The sequence below is a fragment of the Chrysemys picta genome, chromosome 7 (assembly GCF_011386835.1).
Source record: "Chrysemys picta bellii isolate R12L10 chromosome 7, ASM1138683v2, whole genome shotgun sequence".
Taxonomy (NCBI): Eukaryota; Metazoa; Chordata; order Testudines; family Emydidae; genus Chrysemys; species Chrysemys picta.
Window position 1 is genome coordinate 95794298 of NC_088797.1, and position 22943 is coordinate 95817240.

General features: G+C 42.0%; 1 protein-coding gene across 12 annotated transcripts in view; it reads left to right on the forward strand.

The window, feature by feature from the left end:
• The window catches only part of PCGF5 (polycomb group ring finger 5), a 106499-nt gene that overhangs the window by 31318 nt on the left and 52238 nt on the right, over positions 1–22943 (forward strand). For 6 of the 12 annotated variants that reach the window (XM_065552063.1, XM_065552062.1, XM_008170582.4 and 3 more), the window contains one exon: positions 18430–18730. In XM_065552063.1, the coding sequence (XP_065408135.1) occupies positions 18619–18730 (112 nt within the window). In that variant the 5' untranslated portion in view covers positions 18430–18618. Of the gene's footprint in view, positions 1–17327; positions 17861–17943; positions 18080–18429; positions 18731–22943 lie in introns of those variants that run through there. The other 6 variants (XM_008170580.4, XM_065552064.1, XM_065552065.1 and 3 more) reach the window with 5 other exon arrangements.

Below are 22943 nucleotides of genomic sequence, written 5' to 3' on the forward strand. Positions count from 1 at the left end.
TGCCCTGCTACAACTGCACTTGGCCCGCTGCTGCATGCCAGGGACTGGAGAGGAGAGTGCCCATTTCACCTTGCGGCTCTTTGAATCCTACCCTACCCGCCACCCCCTGGCCAAACCCAGATTGCGCCCTCTCCCCCCTCCACACCCAAACCTGGTCTGCTTCCCTTCCCCAGCCAAACCTGATCTCCCACTGACTGAACCCAGTCTGCTTCCCTTCCCCACCTAACCCGATACCCCACTGACTCAACCCAGTCTGCTTCCCTTCTGCTCCCCAGCCAAACCCAATCCCCCACTAACCGAACCCAGTCTGCATCCCTTCCCTATCAAACCCAATTCCTGGCCAAACTCGAACCATCACTGTCACTGACCGAACCCGGTCTGCTCCCCTTGCACTCCCCAGTCAAACCTGATCCTCCCAGTGACCGAACCCAGTCTGCTTCCCTTCCCCACCAAACCCAGTCCCCCAGTATAACGGAGTGTCCACCATTCTAATTTTATAAAAACAACAAGGAGTCCAGTGGCACCTTAAAGACTAACAGATTTATTTAGGCATAAGCTTTCCTGGGTAAAAACCCACTTCTTCAGATGTATGGATTGAAAGTTACAGATGCAGGCATTATATAATGACACATGAAGAGAAGGGAGTTACCTCACAAGTGAAGAACCAGTGTTGACAGGGCCAATTCAATCAGGGTGGATGTAGTCCACTCCCAATAATAGATGAGGAGGTGTCAATTCCAGGAGAGGCAAAGCTGCTTCTGTAATGAGCCAGCCACTCCCAGTCCCTATTCAAGCCCAAATTAATGGTGTTAAATTTGCAAATGAATTTTAGTTCTGCTGTTTCTCTTTGAAGTCTGTTTCTGAAGTTTTTTTGTTCAAGAATAGTGACTTTTAAATCTGTAATAGAATGACCAGGGAGATTGAAGTGTTCACCTACTGGCTTTTGTATGTTACTATTCCTGATGTCCGATTTGTGTCCATTTATTCTTTTATGTAGGGACTGTCCGGTTTGGCCAATGTACCTGGAAGAGGGGCATTGCTGGCACATGATGGCATATATAACATTAGTAGACGTGCAGATGAATGAGCCCTTGATGGTGTGGCTGATGTGGTTGGGTCCTCTGATAGTGTCGCCAGAGTAGATCTGGGGACAGAGTAGGCAACGAGGTTTGCTACAGGGACTGGTTTCTGGGTTAGTGTTTCTGTGGTGTGGTGTGTAGTTGCTGGCAGACTCCTTGTTATTTTTGTGGATACAGACTAACATGGCTACCCCCTGATACTTGACACCATGCAAAACTCTAATTTTATAAATTTTATTAATAATAATAATTGGATATTATAAAGGTAGAATAAAATGTAGTAGATTTTGATATGAAAGAATGAAGGAAGGAAGTGACAGTGTATTGTGTATAATGTATGTGATTTATTTTAAGATCCATGCAATGTTGTGCAAAGTGAAAACAATAACAATGTCAACACTGTCAGGTTATTCATTTATTTTTATTAAATATGTAGACTAAATAATGAAATTAATAAATTTTCAAGCCAAATGTGTATTAATTCTAATGCACAATGCCATATTATGCAGTATTCATTTTTGAAAGTTTATAATAAGTGATGCTCCGGGGGGTGGGGCGGAAGGTGGAAGTTTCGCCTAGGACGCAAAATATCCTTGCACCGGTCCTGCACATGTGAGTAATCCACTGAAGTTAATGGGAGTATTCACATGCATCATAAGCATGTGTGTAAGTTTTTACAGAATCAGGGTTTATGTATTGTAGGTATATGTGACAGTTCTTGGGGTACCTAGGACTGTGAGCTATCTAGGTATCCCCCTGCCTCCAGCTTAGGAAGACTTGCTTGTGCTAAGCTGCGTTTCAGCTCCCTAACACTACCAGGCAATGCTAGCCCTTGCTTTGCTTTGTAGGTTAACAATACGTACACTCCAGTCCCTGAGCCCTTCTGAAGCAGCCCCTGTAGTGTCCAGCCCATTCTCCGCTGAACACCCCCAGAAATACTAGGTTGGCTATCCCCAAGGGAACTGTATATGCAAAAGTTTGTATGATTTAGCTCAGGATCAGCACCTTGCTTAATATCACAGCACTTAGATATATTTATAGTGAAAACAAGGATACATTTATTACCAGAGATTCAAGAAATAGTGAGTAAGAATAATGGAAACAAAGGGTTATATAGAAAACAAAATCATAACATGCTTTCTAGAGACTAAACTTAACTGACTAGTCTGCTGTCTAAAGAAGTCTTATCTCACCCAACGTCTTCTGCAGCATTTCCAACCGAGGCTGGTTGTGATCCCATTGTCATGAATGTAAACACACTGCCTGTTTACTTCCTAGGTGCAGGATAAAGGATTGTCTGATTTGCCTTCTGTCTATATCCCCAAAGTTTATTGTCTGTACTCAAAGGCCGTATAACCCCTCATCACTTGTTCTTCCTGTGTGTTCTTACCTGTTGACTTCACAGCTGTCTTGACTTTGTATGTAAATGGCTAGCCATTGTGTTATCTTACAATGCTTAATTTACATCTCAACAGGGAGACTGGTGAATAAATATTTCTTGTCTGACAGAAAACCTGTTTGTCTACCCTGCCTTGATATAGACTTCTAAAATGTATTTTCGGTATATATACACATAACTCCTTACCTAATCTCTGTACATACATTTAACAATGAAATTAATGACCGGTGTGCTCTAGCTTTCATTTAAGACCTCACATGACATTCTTTGACCCAGAATCTACATACCAGAATCAGGACATTCCTGTATCCCTCTTGCCAGGTGGCATTAAGGAGTTCCTATATCAGAGTAGATAAGCATCACTTACATGCCACTGAAATATATGTATCTCTTCCATAGAACATGGCAGCTTTTCTGCACTTAGTGCTATACAACAGTTTTTATCAAGGGAAATGAGGATTATTTTTTCCAAATAAAATACAGGAAATTGAGGCAGTAGAATGTAATTACTAGAGCTGTCGATTAATAGCCGTTAACTCATGGGATTAAAAAAAAATTAGTTGTGATTAATCGCCATTTTAATCACATTGTTAAACAATAGAATACCAATTGAAATTTATTAAATATTTTGGATGTTTCTCTACATTTTCAAATATATTGATTTCAGTTACAACACAAAATACAAATACTGTTCATTCTATATTATTATTTTTATTATAAATATTTTCACTGTAAAATGATAAAAGAAACAGTATTTTTCAGTTCACCTCATACAAGTACTGTAGTGCAATCTCTTCATCATGAAAGTGCAACTTACAAATGTAGATTTTTTTTGTTACATAACTGAAGTCAAAAACAAAACAACGCAAAACTTTAGAGCCTACAAGTCCACTCAGTCCTACTTCTCATTCAACCAATCGCTAAAACAAACAAGTTTGTTTTCATTGACAGGAGATAATGCTGCCCACTTTTTATTTACAGTGTTACCAGAAAGTGAGAACCAGGGTTCATGTGGGACTTTTGTTGCCGGCATTGACTTGTCTGATATGCTAAACATTTGTATGCCCCTTCATGCTTCGGCCACCATTCCAGAGGACATGCTTCCATACTGTGTTAATTACATTTGTTACTGAACTCCGTGGGGGAGAATTGTATGTCTCCGGCTCTATTTTACCCGCATTCTGCCATATATTTCATGTTATAGTAGTCTCGGATGATGACTCAGCACATGTTATTCGTTTTCAGAACAGTTTCGCTGCAGATTTGACAAAATGCAAAGGTACCAATGTGAGATCTAAAGATAGTTACAGCACATGACCCAAGGTTTAAGAATCTGAAGTGCTTTCCAAAATCTGAGAGGGATGAGGAGTGGAGCATGCTTTCAGAAGTTTTAAAAGAGCAACACTCTGATGTGGAAAGTACAGAACTTAAACCACCAAAAAAGAAAATCAACCTTTTGCTGGTGGTATCTGACTCAGATGATGAAAATGAACATGCGTTGGTCCGCACTGCTTTGTATTGTTATCGAGCAGAACCTGTCATCAGCATGGACACATGTCCTCTGGAATGGTGGTTGAAGTATGAAGGGACATATGAATCTTTAGCGTATCTGACATGTAAATATCTTGCAACACTGGCTACAACAGTGCAATGAGAACACCTGTTTCACTTTCTTGTTCACAATGTCACCTGAAGCAACATTCTCTCCTGCAAATGTAAACAAACTTGTTTGTCTGACCGATTGACTGACTGACAACAAGAAATAGGACTGAGCGGACTTGTAGGCTCTAAAGTTTTACATTGTTTTATTTTTGAATGCAGTTATTTTTTGTACATAATTCTACATTTGTAAGTTCAACTTTGATAATAAAGAGATTACACTATCGTACTTGTATTCGGTGAACTGAAAAATACTATTTCTTTTTTTTCAGTGCAAATAATTGTAATAAAAAATAAATATAAAGTTAGCACTGTACACTACGTATTCCAAGTTATAATTGAAATCAATATATTTGAAAATGTAGAAAACGTCCGAAATATTGAAATAAATATTATTCTATTGTTTAACAGTGCAATTAATCACAATTAATTTTTTTAATTGTGTGATTAATCGTGATTAATTTTTTTAATCGCTTGACAGCCCTAGTAATTACCAACTTGAGCTATAATCAGGACTCCATTTAGAAAAGTGTCATCAGATCTTTAATAACCACAACAAGCAAGAGTCTCAGTTTTTCATCTTATCCAAAAGATGGAACCTCCAGCAATACTGTGGCCTGTAGCACTATAATGAGGCATTGGTTCAGTACAGATGCAGAAGGAAGAGTACCATCTTTTGAAGTATTACCACCATTTCATGCAGTAACTGCGTTTTCCTTAAACTAAGCAATATAGGTTACTATTTTTGTTATCAGAGTGGACAAATTTGCAACCTGAGGAGATATGGCTGGAAAAATTAGTTATTTGCGACTCTAAGGACAAGTCTACAGTACAGTGCTACATCGGCGCACCTGCACTGATGCAGCTGCGCTGTTGTAGCGCATCTGGTGAAGACGCGCTATGCCGAGGGGAGAGCATTCTTCCGTCAGTATAATTACGCCACCTTGGCAAGAAGCAGGAGGTATGTTGGCTGGAGAGCATCTCCGGCCAACATAGCACCAGTGTGGACAGCGTGAAACTTGCATCGCTCGGGGAGCAGGGAGCTTTTTCACACCCCTGAGCGACATAAGTTAGATTGACTAAACTGATAGTGTAGACTTGCCCTAAGAGTTTGAGTTTCTTAGTTCTGTGACCATAAAATAAAATTAAAAACACTAGTTATTATACTTGAAAATCTGGTTTTCTAAATCCAATTCTTGGAAAATTCACACAGATGATGATAAAGTTGATATTATGATAGTTTATAGTATGAAATCTTTAGATGGAATTTTATGATTCTATTACAGATACAGGGTTAAAGCCAAAAACCAGGCCTGTCAGTTTTTAGGCCAAAGTGACTTCCCAACTGGCATACCGTGCCAAGTTATGGGCTGTGAGTGATTGCTCACTTGAGAATAGTTTTCTGGCTAGAATCCTGAGTCTGCCTCCTCCTCTAACTGTGTTATTCAGATAGGAAATCAATTAAAAACATCAATTTTGCTTAGTTTTATTCCATTAAGATATTGAATAAAATCATTAATATGTTTCAAGATATGCTTCCAGTAAAGTGTTATTCAGAATAACTCACATTTTGTTAATAATAACTGTTAAGAGTCCAGAGCATTTAAAGGCCTTCACATTTCAGCCAAGAGTCTTAGACAAATATGGAGAGAATGTTTTTTCTAACTCTCAGTGGGCCAAGTTCTGCTATGACTTTTATTCCATGTGATCCCATGGATTTCAGTGGGCTCACACAAGGTATAAGTTTGTACAGAATTTTACTCAATATCTCTGCCAAATTGTTAATCAAAGGGGTGACACACGAACGTCAAGCTAGGGTCAAAGTATCTTGATCTTCCCCTTCTTTTCTCTCTGTTCAACCAGGGAACACATTATCTATTTCAGTAAGTTCAAAAATATCTATATTAGACTTAAACTTTGGGCAATGAAGTCTACTGTTCTAATATGCAGATGAAAGGACATTCCCATGAATGAGAGTCTTCCCACACAGTGCAAATAAATTGAAGACTCTCCAATGTTATATGATTAAATGTAGGTTTTAGTCTGATTTAATACACACACATTTTAGATTTCTGAGAGTTGGTCTTCCAACTCCTATTGAAAGTCAGTGGGAGTTGGACACTTAATTCTCTTGCTACAATGATCAATACCCCTCCCACAACATACCTTTTAAGATCCATGGGCCTATCACAACATGTGGTGTACCTCATCCAATGCATCATATGCCCACACAACAACCATGTACGTGAAACCCGCTCTCAAATGAACTCTCTCAGAAAAACGGTAAAAGACAAAATCACCCTATTACCCACAGGTGAACACTTTTCACAGTATGATCACTCATTACACTGGTCTACAATTTTTGAGAAGTCGTCTGCTTCAGAGATAAAATGTGCTATATATTATGTATTTTGATGTGCTGAATTCAAATATGACAATTAAAACAATTGATTGTCTACTGTTTCTAAGATATTTAAGTTTTTACATTTTATGTCTATGTATATTGTGTAGATAGTAGAGTTTTAATCATAAATTGTAAACCTAGGTCTTTTCATGTGTTTATGGTTGCTTTACATGATAATATTTCACCTGTCCTGTTTATGTAACACTTTAAAAATCAGCAAAAGGGTTATATAAATAACATTTATTATGAAACAAAAGGCAAAAAACTATTATGTACATAGTTTAGTCCTATTCAGTGTCTACTCGACGCTTCTTGGCTTGTCTCTTGTATTCATTAAATGGAGCATCTCTTGTCACTGTCCAGCAATAGTCTGCAAGCATTGATGGGCTCCATTTGCCCTGATAGCATTTCTCCATTGTTGCAACGTGCTGGTGAAATCGCTCGCCGTGCTTATCGCTCACTGCTCCGCAGTTCGGTGGAAAAAAATCTAGATGAGAGTGCAAAAAATGTATCTTTAGTGTGACATGTTGCACTCAAGGCATACTTTTGTATGCCTTGAGGAGGTTTTCCACCAACAACCTGTAATTGTCTGCCTTGTTGTTTCCAAGAAAATGTATTGCCACTAACTGGAAGGCTTTCCATGCCGTCTTTTCCTTGCCACGCAGTGCATGGTCAAATGCATCATCTCAAAGAAGTTCACGAATCTGAGGACCAACAAAGACACCTTCCTTTATCTTAGCTTCACTTAACCTTGAAAATTTTCCATAGAGGTACTTGAAAGCTGCTTGTGTTTTGTCAATGACCTTGACAAAGTTCTTCATCAGACCCAGCTTGATGTGTAAGGGTGGTAACAAAATCTTCCTTGATTCAACAAGTGGTGGATGCTGAACACTTTTCCTCCCAGGCTCCAATGACTGTCGGAGTGGCCAATCTTTCTTGATGTAGTGGGAATCTCTTGCACGACTATCCCATTCGCAGAGAAAACAGCAGTACTTTGTGTATCCAGTGTGCAGACCAAGCAAGAGAGCAACAACGTTCAAATCACCGCAAAGCTGCCACTGATGTTGGTCATAGTTTATGCACCTCAAAAGTTGTTTCATATTGTCATAGGTTTCCTTCATATGGACTGCATGACCAACTGGAATTGATGGCAAAACATTGCCATTATGCAGTAAAACAGCTTTAAGACTCGTCTTCGATGAATCAATGAACAGTCTCCACTCATCTGGATCGTAAACGATGTTGAGGGCTGCCATCGCACCATCGATGTTGTTGCAGGCTACAAGATCACCTTCCATGAAGAAGAATGGGACAAGATCCTTTTGACGGTCATGGAACAAGGAAACCCTAACATCACTTGCCAGGAGATTCCACTGCTGTAGTCTGGAGCCCAACAGCTCTGCCTTACTCTTGGGTAGTTCCAAATCCCTGACAAGGTCATTCAGTTCACCTTGTGTTATGAGGTGTGGTTCAGAGGAGGAGGATGGAAGAAAATGTGGGTCCTGTGACATTGATGGTTCAGGACCAGAAGTTTCATCCTCTTCTTCTTCCTCGTCTGACTCAAGTGAGAATGATTCTGGTGCATCAGGAACCGGCAGTCCTTCTCCGTGGGGTACTGGGCGTATAGCTGATGGAATGTTTGGATAATGCACAGTCCACTTTTTTTCTTCTTTGACACACCTTTCCCAACTGGAGGCACCATGCAGAAGTAACAATTGCTGGTATGATCTGTTGGCTCTCTCCAAATCATTGGCACTGCAAAAGGCATAGATTTCCTTTTCCTGCTCAACCACTGGCAAAGATTTGTTGCAGAAATATGTTGCAGCATATGTGTGGGGCCCACCTCTTGTCCTGATCTCCAATTTTGCAGCCAAAATAAAGGTGATAAGCTTTCTTAACCATAGTGGTTATACTGCGCTTTTGTGATGCAAAAATCACTTCACCACAAACATAGCAGAAGTTATCTGCACTGTTCACACAAGTACGAGGCATCTCTGCTCACTTTGGCTAAACAGAAATGTCCCTTTGAAAAATCAAACACTGACAAATAAGAGAGCACGACACTGTATGATTTCTAGAGCTGATATAGGGCAATTTGTTCAGCAGAGTGATGTAAGCTTCATTATGATTGCATCATCCATGACTTCTAGGAATAACATGATGCAATTCATATTGTGTATGACGCAATACCAGCTTCAGATTGCATCATTCATTGTTTTGCCTAGAAAGCAAGTACTGTCCAAACCCAGTCATAGATTTATTCATAGATCCAATCAAAGATGTATTTTAGTCATTTCTGGTTTAAATTGAGATCCCTTCCCTTTATAACTCACTTATCCTCCGCCATTCCCAGTCAAGGGTCGTATATACTGACCCAATAGCATATCTTGAAAACTAGAGCCAATCAACAATTTTAAGCATCATTTTCGTTCTCAGTGACCCAGAATTAGTAAAGTTTGACTACATTTATTTCAGAAGCATTGTGGCTGTAGATCAGTGTTATCTGACCTATTAGTCATTGTCCTCAAAGGAAACCTTCAGAAGACAAACATGGGGACATGTTTGCTAGACATGCATGGTCTCAACAGAGACGCTGGTTTTGTGGCTCATTACAACAGTTTGTGACCTACTAACCCTCCTTTGTCCTACAACTGCAAAGGTGTTAAATTTACCACTTCATTTTAAGTGGCTTCTTACAACATGTGTTAACAGGTCTGGCCTTATGGGTGGGCCATATGGTCAAGAGGCAAGGATTCTAGGGTATGAGTCTGTGGAAGGGAATTCAGGATAAAGGGGAGGGAGAAGCAGCAGGGGCTGGGGATGATGGGGGTTTGTGAGGAGCCCGGGAAGGCAGCAGGGGTTGGGTGATGGAGGGTGTGTGGGGAGATAGTGACGGCCAGGGGTGCTAAAATACAAGTGTGACAGGTTCGGTCGCAGAGACCCTCTTGGGACTGCCACCTGATGTGCTGAGACTACCTCTGAGCCCATTTTCCCTGCCAGCTTGGGACTTCAGTACTCTGTCTTGCTGAGCCAAACACGCTAGGCTGCTGCAAACACAGACCCAGTGCTCCAGGTACTCCAAGCATTAGGCACTATGCCCTAGATCTGGGGTGGGCAACTACGGCCCACGGGCCAGATTCGGCCTGCCAGCCATTTTAATCCAGCCCTCGAACTCCTGCTGGGGAACGGGGTCTGGGGCCTGACCCGCTCCAGCCGGGAAGAAGGGTCAGAGGCTGCTCCACACAGCTTCCAGAAGCAGTGGCATGGCCCCCCTCTGGTGCTCCAGCCGGAGAGCAGGGTCGGGAGCTGCTCCACACGGCTCCCGGAAGCAGCAGCATGGCTCCCCTCCGGCTCCTACATATAGGGGCAGCCAGGGCTCTCCGTGTGTGTGGCCAATGGGAGCTGTGGGGGCAGTGCCTGTTGACAGGGCAGCGTGCAGACCGCCTGGCCGCACCTCTGTGTAGGAGTGGGAGAAGGGCATGCTGCTGCTTCTGGGAACTGCTTAAGGTAAGCGCCACCCCGAGCCTACATCCCTGAGCTTCCCCACGTGCCCCAACCATCTGCCCCAGCCCTGATTCCCCTCCTGCCGTCCGAAACCCTTAGTCCCAGCCCGGAGTACCCTCCTGCACCGCAAACTCCTCATCCCCAGCCCCACCCCAGAGCCCGCACCCCCAGCCAGAGCCCTCACCCCCTCTCACACCCCAACCCCAATTTTGTGAGCATTCGTGGCCTGCCATACAATTTCTATTCCCAGATGTGGCCCTCGGGCCAAAAAGTTTGCCCACCCCTGCCCTAGATTTTTAAGTATCTAGGCATCACTGTGCTCAGTGTTGCAATGCCAAACTAATATAGGAGCCTACATCTCCATTTCAAAAGGACTTCTAAGTACCTAAATTCCCTTTGAAATTGAGTGCAGCAACACTACATACCTTGAAAAAGCTGAGCCTATGGCTCTAACAGCTGGTATCTCCCAATGTACACTCCACTACTTGCCTCCCACACCACTGTCCTCAGGACCCCCAGACATCCTACCTCTGCGACCCACTCCTCACCAACTGCCCTTCCAGTCACTCTGGAGCATCTTCTGAGTAGGAGGGAAAGAATAGAAGCAAATTCACCCTCAAGGGATTCATCACACTGCCCTCTGCTGACATAACACTGCTCAGCTGATTCATCCTATCTCCTCTTTGCAGAGGATGGTATACGTCCCGCTATTGCTTCAAGATAACACTTACATAGAATGTAGAAACAATCTTACTTTGGGAGGGGATGGGTTAATGATCTAATAGGGTATTCTCCATTTCTGATCTGAATGTTTCAGACAAGTCTGATAGTAGTAATTTTATTTGGATCCATATGTACACTTTAATATCCATGCTTCAAGGCCTGAATAGTGCCCTCCTTTGACTGCAAATAATTCAGGTATTTGTATCCTATAATTCAAATAGGATAACTGCCAGAGTGCCATATAAATGTATAAAGAGTATGTTTTTGACTAATGAAAATGAATAGGAGTCCTTTTTATGATAAAATCTCGCCCTCCTCTCAAAAACATTTATTTGCCAAAGGTATCACCGTATTCGGGCTAGCACCTTAGATTTCACTATGCATTCATAGCATACAAAATAAGAGTGAGCATGTGAGAGAAATTCCACCCTCTAATGAACTGAGGTAAGTAACTGCTAGTACTTGCCAACAGATAGGCACCTTGTATAGAGCTCAAAGGTGATGTGAAAGGATTCCCATACCAAAGCCCTTTTGGTGACCCTTTCTCGGGAATATGAGGGAGAAGGAAATACTAGGTCTATTCCCACACTTTTCCATCAAGTGAGAGATAGAAAAGCCCCAAGTGAAAGATAGTCTTCGATAGTATAAATTTGAATAAAATAAAATTTTTACATAGTAGTTAATGTAACCACTCCCTTGGAAAGTAAAGAAAATGACAATGTATGATCCCAATATAATGACAACAAAAGCTGTTAGTTTACTTATATTTAGGGAAAATATTGTAACCATAATTCGGGAACCTAGCATCAGAAACAAAAGTAAAGTAAGTGCTAGACGAGGTTAGATTTAGCATATTCTAATTTTCATCTGTGAAAAGATGCAGTAATTTTTAAATCGTGAATATTTGTTTTAAAGTTAGTACTGTCACCACAGAGCAATGATTATTTCCTAATTATTACTTCCTATTCGGTTCTATTTCTGATGGAAGTAAGTATAGTGACACCTCTTAAACAGGATTCTGACTGCTCAGACAAAACACAGTTTTCCAAACGTAGTTCTTTAGATGGGAAACAATTTTCCCAATCCAGATGTGTCCCAGGATCTTTTCTGCCTACCCAGTAAATCCAAATCTCTCTTGGGATAACTGAGTGCTTGATTACAATGGATATTATGTAAGGGGGGAAACAGAACACATTAGCTTTTGACCAATTAATAGTTAAACTGTAGCTCAAAGTGATAATCAGAAAAACTGGGGCTTCAGTCCTGCAACTAGAGCTGCATGGATAGATGCTTATGCTACTGAAGCCAGTAGGGCTCCATAGGTGTCTCAGGGCCTACCTACTGGATCCTGCTTGGAGGATCAGGGTCTTAGTTTGATTTTAAAATGCTAGTGTCAGCTTGACTATTGATCCAATGCTTATTTTCTGTTTCCTGACATACAGCAGAAAACTTAAATGTTGTCAATATTTGATGTCGGTTCTTGAAAGTGTTACAGCTTCATTAATGAGCAAAATTAATGGAGCAGTTGTAACTCACATGTTGCGTTATTCACTCCTCTGTTATTTATGACCTGGCCACTCCATTAAAAAGATATTTATTTTCTATAGAATGCAAGGAATTACTGTACATCATATATGTCAGAGTACTACAACAGTTTAATAGGGAATGCAACAAATTACCCCAAACCTTTAAAACTTTTTAGGATACATTCTATATTTTCCACACATTAGACTGCTTTCCATAATAGTAATGGCAGTATCTAGCTAAAACCATAATACATTACAAGACAAACTTTTGTTTCTACCATCTATGGAAAAAAGAGCAAGCCAATCAGAAGCAAAATCAGGTGTTTAAAGAATATGAAAATGTTTGGGCCGTTTTAGTTTCCTCATTAGCATTCAAGGGATGTAGTTATCTCCTTTGTACTTGATGCCCTGAATATATGATATATATTTAAAAGCACTAATGTAATTTATTATTCTTGATTATGCTATTTTTCTTATAATGCAAAAATAATCACTCAACACCAAAATATTAAATACTGATCGATATTCCTTATAAAATGGGATTTTAAAAAACTTGGCTTATGAATCATAGAGTCATAGAAGTGTAGGACTGGAAGGGATCTTGAGAGGTCTTCTAGTCCAGTCCCCTGCAGTCAAGGCAGGACTAAGTATTAAAGACCATCCCTGACATGTGTTTGTCTAACCTGCACTTAAAAGCCTCCAATGATGGAGATTCCACAACGTCTATAGGCAGTTTATTCCAGCGTTTAACTTCCCTGACAGGAAGTTTTTCCTAATGTCCAACCTAAACCTCCTTTGCAGTAATTTAAGCCCATTGCTTCTCATCCTGTCCTCAGATGAACAAGAACAATTTTTCTCTTTAACAACCTTTTATGTACTTGAAAACTGGTATCATGTCCCTCCTTAGTCTTTTCTTCTCCAGACGAAACAAACCCCGTTTTTTTCAGTCTTTCTTCATAAGCCATGTTTTCTAGACCTTTAACCATTTTTTGTTGCTCTCCTCTGGACTTTCTCCAATTTGTCCACATATTTCCTAAAATGTGGTGCCCAGAACTGGACACAATACTTCAGTTGATGCCTTATCAACGCAGGGTAGAGCAGAAGAATTACTTCTCATGTCTTGCTTGCAACACTCCTGCTAATAAATCCCAGGATGCTGTTTGCTTTTTTTTTTAACAACAGTGTTACATTACATATTTAGTTTGTGATCCACTATGATCCCCAGCTCCTTTTCTGCAGTACTCCTTCCTAGGCAGTAATTTCTCATTTTGTACGTGTGGAATTGATTCTTCCTTTCTAAGTGGCGTACTTTGCATTTGTCCTTATTGAATTTCATGAGTGTCTAAACCAGTCATGTCTGTGTGGGGCTCTAAAATATGGTTTGAGCTAGACATCATTACAACAATATCATTCCACCTTATAGCTATGCTTTAATGGAATGTTGTGCATCAATTACTATTTGAAACTGAGTCTGGTGGATAAACAAATATACTTAGAAAAGACCTTTTAACAAGCAATACTCCTGGGGAAATTCTGTGCCACTGCACAATGCAGAATTTTGCAGAAATTAATGTTGTGTACACAGGATTTCCTTTCCCCCCCCACAGAAACTCGCTGCAGTGCTGCTGGCCACCACTAGGGGCCACTGGACCCAGCAGAGCCCAGGTTGCACATAGAAGACACTACTGGGGGAGGGGGAGGGAGCTAGAGGGTTCTCAGCAGCGGCAGTTCCCAGCACGCCCTGAAGGAAGGAGACAGCATGCAGGAAACTCCATGCAAGCCTGGGACCCGGAATCAGGCTGTTTCTCCCTTCCTGGGCTCTGAGGGGTAGGGGGCAAGTGTCTGGGTTGGGGGGCATGGCTGGGCTTTGGTAGGTAGGGAGTGAAAGTATCTGGGCAAGGAGGGGCATGGCTGAGCTCTGGGTGTGGGTGTGAGTGTCTGGCCGGGGGGGCCCTACAGCTGGGCTGTGGGGGGAAAGGGGTGTGGATATCTGGGCTGGGGGGGAGGGGTTGTGGGTGTCTGGCTCCCTGCTGGGCTCGGGGGAAGGAGGAGGAGAAGGAGGCAGAGAAACAGGAACTGGGTTGTCAAAGGGGTTTAACTCTCTACTCCTGGGGGAATTTTTTGTGTGTGTCTGTACTGTTACAGACGTACTTGCTGATAGGTATATTGAAATAAACTTCCAAATTAATTGAAATGGGCATGATTATGCAGTGTTATTTTGACAAAATTTGCAGAATTTTAAAATGTGCACAGAATTTTTAATTTTTGGTGCAGAATTCCCGCACCAAAGCAAGAGATTTTATAAACCAAATAAGTTTTGAAGTCCCCAAAATTAGGATCCAGACAGAATTTCTTTTAAAGCAATCCTCCCAGCCTCAATCATTTTGAAATGGCCAAGAAAATAGCAGCAGCTGCTTATTTTACACCCAAAGGGGTTTAATATTGCACTCTGATGCTTATAGACTTTATTTCATGTTCAGTAGGGCCACCCAAATGATGATTCTGAAAAAAATCAACTTCTAACAATTGGCAAAACTTAATCACAAATGGAAATATTCAGTTTGCCAAATAAAAGATTGATTGATATGAAAAAGGACTTACATTTAGTATTATATAAATGTTTGTTAAAGATCATTATGATTTTAAAGTGTAACAATTCAATGTTATTTTTTTTAAAAATACTCCATTCAGACATCCACACTCTTTTCAGCTTTCAATTTCAAATATCTGAACTTCCCTGTATCTTTAATAATTTTGGTTGTAATTATGTTTCAAAACTATTACTTGACTTTAATTATATTGTAGTTTGTAAAAATTACTGATTTCCTCTTCCTTCCTCCCCCACATTTTCCTAATCTGAGTCAATGCCTGTCTGCTGTGCGTAAAGAAGGAACAACTTTAGAAAACCGTGTCTTAAAATCCTCCTTTTTACATACTTCGTGGTAAAAGTTGTTTAAATTATGGGAAACAATGTTTTTTCATTAACTTGCAATGTTTTATTAACTGAAACTTTTGAAAGTACTTGGGACTTTATTTCACTGTTTCCTTATACTTCTTTTAAACAATTTTGTCATCTAACAAATATATTCTTATGTTGCATGTTTTCCTTCTTACAAGGTGATATTTAATCTTAGAAAAACTTGCCAGAGTGTGTATTATGACAAACAAGGCCAAACCCAACAAAATGTAACTTTTGTTAGACAATAGTTTGCTAGAAGCTGGGAATGGGTGATAGGGGATAACTTGATGATCACCAGTTCTGTTCATTCCTTCTGAAACACCTGGTATTGGCCATTGTCAGAAGACAGGATACTGGGCTAGATGGACCTTGGTCTGACCCAGTATGAGCATTCTTATGTTCTTAATCCATGCTGTTTTTTGTTTTTGTTTTTTTACTAAGTTAAAATTGATTATAGTTCAGCAAACTTTCATTTATATTGTAAAGTCTTCTCATAAAAATGAAAACTTTGTTTGAAAAAAAAAATTTTGATGAATTAAAAACCTCATACTTAAAAAAAATGTCCAATACTTTCATTGTACCATAACTTTAATTATAAGTAAGATTTCATTTGAACAATACTTGACCTATCCTGCACTCAGACTGAAGTTATGGGACTCCATTTAGGTGTAAAGGTTCCACCCATCTGGATTTGATGGCAGGATTGGGCCTTAGGAAAGCCTTCTACTGTTGCAGCATAACTAAAATATGGAAGATGAGACAGAACTGGGCCTAGACAAAGCAATTGTTTCATAAGTAAAGTGGAAAGTCACAGGCTATAGGTGGTAGACATGGCACGGCACAGTCACAGATTCTAAAGCAAAATCACAGCATGGGAAGTACTTTGTTCTGTTTTTATCTTTACCAAATTCCACCTAATTTGTTTCAGAGTAGCAGCTGTGTTAGTCTGTATCCGTAAAAAGAACAGGAGTACTTGTGGCACCTTAGAGACTAACAAATTTATTAGAGCATAAGCTTTCATGGATGCATCCGAAGAAGTGGGCTGTAGTCCACGAAAGCTTATGCTCTAATAAATTTGTTAGTCTCTAAGGTGCCACAAGTACTCCTGTTCTTTTCACCTAATTTGTGTCTCCCCCAACCATGCATCAGTTTTGTTTTTTTAAATATACATCACCAGTTCCATCCCAACAACGTTGATAGCAACCCTGTATTTATATAAATCAAGGAGCAAGACAGTAAACATCTGACAATGGGGAATGCTTTCATTCATGCTTGATTTTACATCCATGAGTAGTCCCACTAAAGGTAAGCGTCTGTGTAATTATTTTCTGGATCTGAGCCTAATTTATTTCAGTATTTTACTGATAGTAACTCTGTTCTCTCCCTAAATGCCCAGTGCTATATAGAAAGGATAAAAGTTTTGAAAATTCATTTGTTTCAGCTGTCCGAAAATTAGATACAAACTATAATAAGAACAAAATTCAGTATTATTTAAAAAAAAAAACTCCTTGAGAGGTGTGATTTAAGTCCCGAGAGAGATTTTTATAAAAACTGTGACAGAAAGAGAAAAGTCACTGGGGGCGGACTATTTTGTGCCAATTACTGCTCTCCTCATCTAATGCTACTCAACACAAGCTGCTCCCAGCTTCATAGCCATCGAGCCTCTTCACCCCCACCTCCTCCAGCCACCCCTCTTCTCCACACCCATCTGCTCTCCCTAGCCCCCCTGAAACTCCCCAGCCATCTGCCCTCTCCAGCCCCACTTCTACCAGCCACCCCTCCTCTCCATCCACACCCATTTGCCAGCCACATAGCAACTTCCAAGCCACCTACCCTCTCCAGTTCCGCTACCACCCCACCTCTCCCCAGCCATCTGCCCTCCCCAGCCCCACTTCCCCCAGCCATCTACCCTCCCTAGCCCCACTGCAACTCCCCAGCCATCTGCCCTCCCCAGCCATCTACCCTCCCTAGCCCCACTGCAACTCCCCAGCCATCTGCCCTCCCCAGCCCCACTTCCCCTCCTTTCCCCAGCCATCTGCCCTCCCCAGCCCCACTTCCCCTCCTTTCCCCAGCCATCTACCCTCCCTAGCCCCACTGCAACTCCCCAGCCATCTGCCCTCTCCGGCCACCCCTCCTCTCCATTCACACCCATCTGCCAGCCCCATTGCAACTTCCCAGCCATCTGCCCTCTCCTGCCCCACGTCCTCTCCTCTCCCCAGCCATCTGCCCTCTTCAGCCCCGGCTGCCCTCTACCTCACCTCCAAAACTACCCACTGTCCCCAACTCCCCCAGAGGTTCGCCCCAGCTCCCCGCTCCAGCGGCGGGTGCCTGGGGCTCTTGGGAGCGGCAGCCCCGGAGCCCGCGGGGAGACGCCGCGCCCTGCCCCGAGAGGCCGCCTGGGCTGTGGCGCAGGAGGGCTCGGCGTGGGAGCAGCGCCTGCGCGCCTGTCCCGCCTGCTCTCGCTCTGGCCCAGCGCTGGGACCGGCCGCGGCAGCCCGGCGGGAAGGAGGGCGGGCTTGAAGGGGCGGGAGGCGCACGCTGTTTCCCTTTCTCTTTCGCTGGGCAGCGCGGCTGGGGCTGCCGGCCAGAGGCCGACGGGCGCCGCAGGTACTGCTCGGGGGGGCTGGGGCGGACACGGGGCAGGAGGCGCCGCAGGTGCATGGGGGGAGGGACAGGAGTTTTCCAAGAGGGAGGGAGCGCCACACCACAGCCCTGAGGCTGGGCCGTGGTGCCCCGGCCTGCCCAGCGCTCGGGGAGACCCCCCCTTCCCCTCAGGCCGGGGGACGGGACCAGAGCGGGGAGAGCCGCCCTCCGCCGGGACCCACGGTGAGGCCTGTTTACGGGCTGTGCCTCTACAGGAGGAGGAGTTCGTCCTGTGTGTGGTTCAGTGGGACGTTCCCAGGCTCCTCCAAGGTTTACTGAAAATCTCCCAGGGTCCCGGCAGCCTGAGCGCAGCCCCTGCACCTGCCCCCCACCTCCTCCCCCAGCCCTGAGTGTCACTTTGCTAGCCTCGTAGTATGCTCGGGGGGTGGGGGCAGGGACACTGGCTTAATTCTTGTCAGCAAAGCACCTAGTACAGAGTCTGTGCTGTGGATTGCCCCATGCCAAGGACTGTGACACTTGTCTGCTGGGACATCGTCATCATTATTATGCTTCTCCTTTCACATGCCTTGCAGGTATGAAAACACCCAGCCCAGAAAAGGAGCAGGAGTTATGAATGATGTCTCCGTGAGAGGTCTGGAATGTCCATCAAATGCCTGGAGAGGTGCAGTTGCACAGAGCAGCTCCTGTGAACCACATCACCTCCAGCTGTCAAACTCACCCCTCTGGCCTAAAGCGCTCAGCCAGCATCGCCTGTCCCACGAATGGCTACCCAGAGGAAGCACTTGGTGAAAGATTTCAATCCTCATATCACCTGTTACATCTGTAAAGGATATCTTATCAAGCCAACCACAGTAACTGAATGCCTCCATACCTGTAAGTAGTACTTTGCAAGGTATCCATCCTTCACAAGTAATGCTTCCTCCAGATATCACCACTCATTTTTAAAAAAATGTATAGCATGAAAGATTATAAAGTGTTTCAGGATGTTCAGCTTGCTCAGCTTGGATATACACTATTATCATTGAAAAATCTCAGTGTGGAGTACTTTGGGCCTTAGAGTTAATTGGGGAAGAGAGAAGTCAAATATTTCAAAGGGATTTGTTATGGTTCTGGCAGTATACTATACTTAAAATTACAGTATAGTGTATCCAATGTACATTTCTAATAACATGAGAACTGTTGAACTGAATTATGGGGAGGGAAGACTGAACTAAGCCAAGCTCTGCCAGTTGGTGAGAAATGTTCTGTCTGCACTGAAAATGAGTGGCTGAGACATCTGCACAAGACCCCCCCCCCCCCCCACCTTTGAGTTTCTGCACATGGAACTGACTACAGCTTTACAATGTATAGCCACCCATGTGGGAGCCACTCCCTTTGTGGAAAGTTGAGTTGCTACAACAGACTGGTGACTATCCAAGAACTACTTTTCCTGAAAATTCTTTCGTTTGCAGAAGAGCACTCTGGGAGATATAGCACAGGAGGAATCTGTTGCAGTGAGGCATGTCCTGCTGATCTGTGTGCCCAAAATACCTATATTCTTCTGATAATGGAAGGCTTCCAAAACTTCTGGGGCTGTGGATTGTTTTCACTTCCAGTTCTTTAACCCCAATCAGCCTTCAGAGTTCTTCGAGCCTAAATCATACTATTCTAGTCATTTAGGCTGTAATGGATCACACAGGGTGCTTCCCTAACATAAATGCTATTCTCCCGGGCTACTAATGGTGTTAGTGCTGTGACTTTTCAGGGACTCGACCTATCATTTAGCTAATAAAGCCAGACCCAGATGATGAAGACATTGATGAATGGCATCTCCTCAGCCTGGATTCTCTCTTCGCTTCTCTCCCTTTAGACCAGTGTTGTATTAGCTTTTCTTGGTAGAGAAGTTGTAGATGCGGCTGCTCTGCCACTTGTAATATTTAGGTATCTGGACAATAGTCTTAGTGCAATGTCTGTCATAAGTAACAGCTGGGAATTTTAAACCATCCTGTGCCTTCTGAATGATAGAGACAGGAAGAGCTCTCTGGGATATCTTACACACAGAGTATAGTCCTTGCAGATCAGGCTCAAAGAGTATCATGCTCCTCATGTGAGCATGTAATGTCTACTCAGTGAAGTTCAGGAAGGAGGGAATACTAGCTTTACCGTGATTTAAGGATGCCAGTCCCCACAGAAAAATTACCTGGGCCAGAATTTTCAAAACTGTTGTTTGTTGCATATTACATAATAATAACATATCTATCTAGCAATCTGTGTCTTTGACATAAATTACAAAAACAAATCTCCCTGCTGAAACTACCAGCGTCTCCTAGCAGGACTGTACCCACGTCAGAATTCCTTCAGAACTTCCCAACCCTCCACAAACAAATCTCAGTCCCTTTTCCCTTCCCTCCTCCAAAGCCTAAGTAAATGTGTGACTTGCAGTGTGTCCTCAAGGTCAGTAAACCCATCCAGTTTTGGAACAAGGTGAGTTCCTCAAGGAGGATACCCTACCACCAGGACCCCTCCATTTGTAAATAGAGGGAACTCCAGTTTGAGTCTCTCTGCTCCTTGTAATTGTGATAGTAAGCATGTACTTAAATAGGCAGATAGGCACTTAATGGAGCGTGTAAGTGGAAGGTAAGTGCCTAAGCAATTTTCAGAAGCGTGATAAAGCGCGTGCAAGTCTGCAGTAGATTTTGGTGAATAGTTGGTCCTTTCATGGAATTCTACATTGTGTGTAAGGGAGTGGCTGATTAACGGTCAACTTTATTTATGCCCTTGAACAAGTGAAGTGTTTTTTAATTATAATTTTAAAATCTCTAACAAGGACATTGTTCGAAAAATTAGGTTATTTTTAAAGCTGGTATATAAAGAGGTAAAAGTTTAGTTTAATAAAGTAGGTGATCTACAGAGAAGCTTTTCTTTGTATCACCTGTCTTGTTACTTAGCTGTGGGTAAGGGAGAGATGAGTCAGGGCTGGAGATCCCAGGATACTAGAAACACAAGGGGGTGGGGTGGGGGTGAGGTAATATCTTTTATTGGACCAGCTTCTGTTGTGGAAAGAGACAAACTTTCAAGCTTATGCAGAGCTGAAGAAGAGCTCTCTGTAAGTTCAAAAGTTTGCCTCTTTTTCCAACAGAAGTTAATCCAATAAAAGATATTACCTCACCCACCTTGTCTCTGTAAATACAGTATCAATGATATGTGTTCCTTCAGTGTTGATGTGGGTGCAGCAGCACTGACACATGTATACATAACTGTTTGGCTCAGTGCAAGGGTTTTAAAAGTGGAAAGTGGACCATCAGTATTAACAATTATCCTATATAAAGGAAAATTAGCGCACTGTATGACATGATTTGTATGTTAGTGAATTAAAGGTATGTCACACTGGTGCTTTTAAGCTGTGGTAAGTGAGTCGTGAAACTTGTATAATGGTTTGCCCTACGTATCATGGTGCAGCCAAAAATCAAGTGTATCTGACAATTCTCTCGCTGCACTGACATGCGTGGCATATGTCTCAAAATTCTGAAACCCATCTCACATTTTGTTTATTTTTTTCTCCAGTGTGTTGGCTGTCGCTTTGTGTTGTACTGTAAAACAAAACAGTTAAAATTGTACCATATTTGTGTATCTCATACTGTAAGTGTGAAGGTTTTTATAAGGTGTTAAATAAATATAGTTATCACTTAAATTCCTGCTCAGAGATTTTTCCCCCTATTCTAGAAATGTCAAAGTGATAGACCCAGGAAAATGTGCAGAGTTTTCCATATTATGAATAATAGAATAAGCTCATGCCTCTGACAGATGAAAATATTGGTTGATTGGACCTACTCCTATAGAGGAATCACAAGTCCGTACAAAGTTTTTGAGTGTTAGAATTCACATTTTGAGTTCTGATTTACTGACAGATATGTAAAAGTCATATATAGCTTCTGGTAAACAACTCCCTAATGACAGCACAGTTGTACATAATAAAGAGCACAAGTTATTCTAGTTAACATCAATATTTATTTCAAATCAGTTTTCCTTTTTCTAATGATGATGAAGTGTTTTGGGCTGGTAACATTCAATTTTGGTCAAACTATGCCCTTTTTTTTTTTTTTTTTCTTCAACTGGGGGTAGTGGAGGGGGAGTTCTTATAGTACCAACACAAGACATCTTGACATCTGTCCTTTTTGGAGGATGAGAAGATTTTTGCTTATTCTGAGTTGCATGCAGAGGTAATTATCAGTCACATTTTTAAAACTAAATTATGAAGATCTTAATTGCAGATCTGTAAGAAGTCATTGCAACTACTTATCTGCTTAAAGTGAAACATGGCTTTAAGTGCTTTGCTGGATCAGGGCCTTAATGTTCTTCTGTAGATTTTATAGCTCTTTTATATTTGAAGTTTAGAGTATTGATGACTTATTGCATAGTGTTTTCTAAGGTAATAGTTTGTAAATATATTCATATGACACTAAAATGACAGTAGTGAAGTATTCATATTTAAGAGTTCTAGGTATAAAAAAAAAGTTCATATAAGAGCAAACAAGACCAGAATATCAAGTTTGTTCTTCTGTTCTTGTTAAGTCCTTTGAATAATTTTTGCTCTGTAAGATAGTTTTGTGTTCATGTATTTTCATACAAATGAAAATCAAGTTCAATATTTAAACAGTCAGAAGTATTAAAATATTTTATTGTTGATTGCTATAATGAGATCTGTGTAGTGTCTCTGTGGTTACTGTTTGTTGCTATTCCATATTAATACTTTATACCATGCAATCCCAGATAATGAAAGTTCATTTGTGTCCTGAGGGTTGTACTGTGCCTCCTTGATGGCATCTCCTTTCTCGTCTGCACCCTGTGTGTCACAAGCCTGGAGTGCAGCAGGTGTGCCCCTGTTGCTGGATTTGTCGGCAAGAGATCCTCCTCATTTCATTAGGATTATGGGGGACCCGCAGTGCAGCCCGGCTGCTAGATCCATCCATCCTTGGGAAGCCAGCCATCAGTCTCTATAATTAGGAGAGCCAGCCAGTGGGCCTTAAAGTCTATGCCCCAGGCTCAGAGAGACATGAATGCAGACTTTAGAACCTCTTTGGCTGGCTTTCCAGATTATTAAAATGTT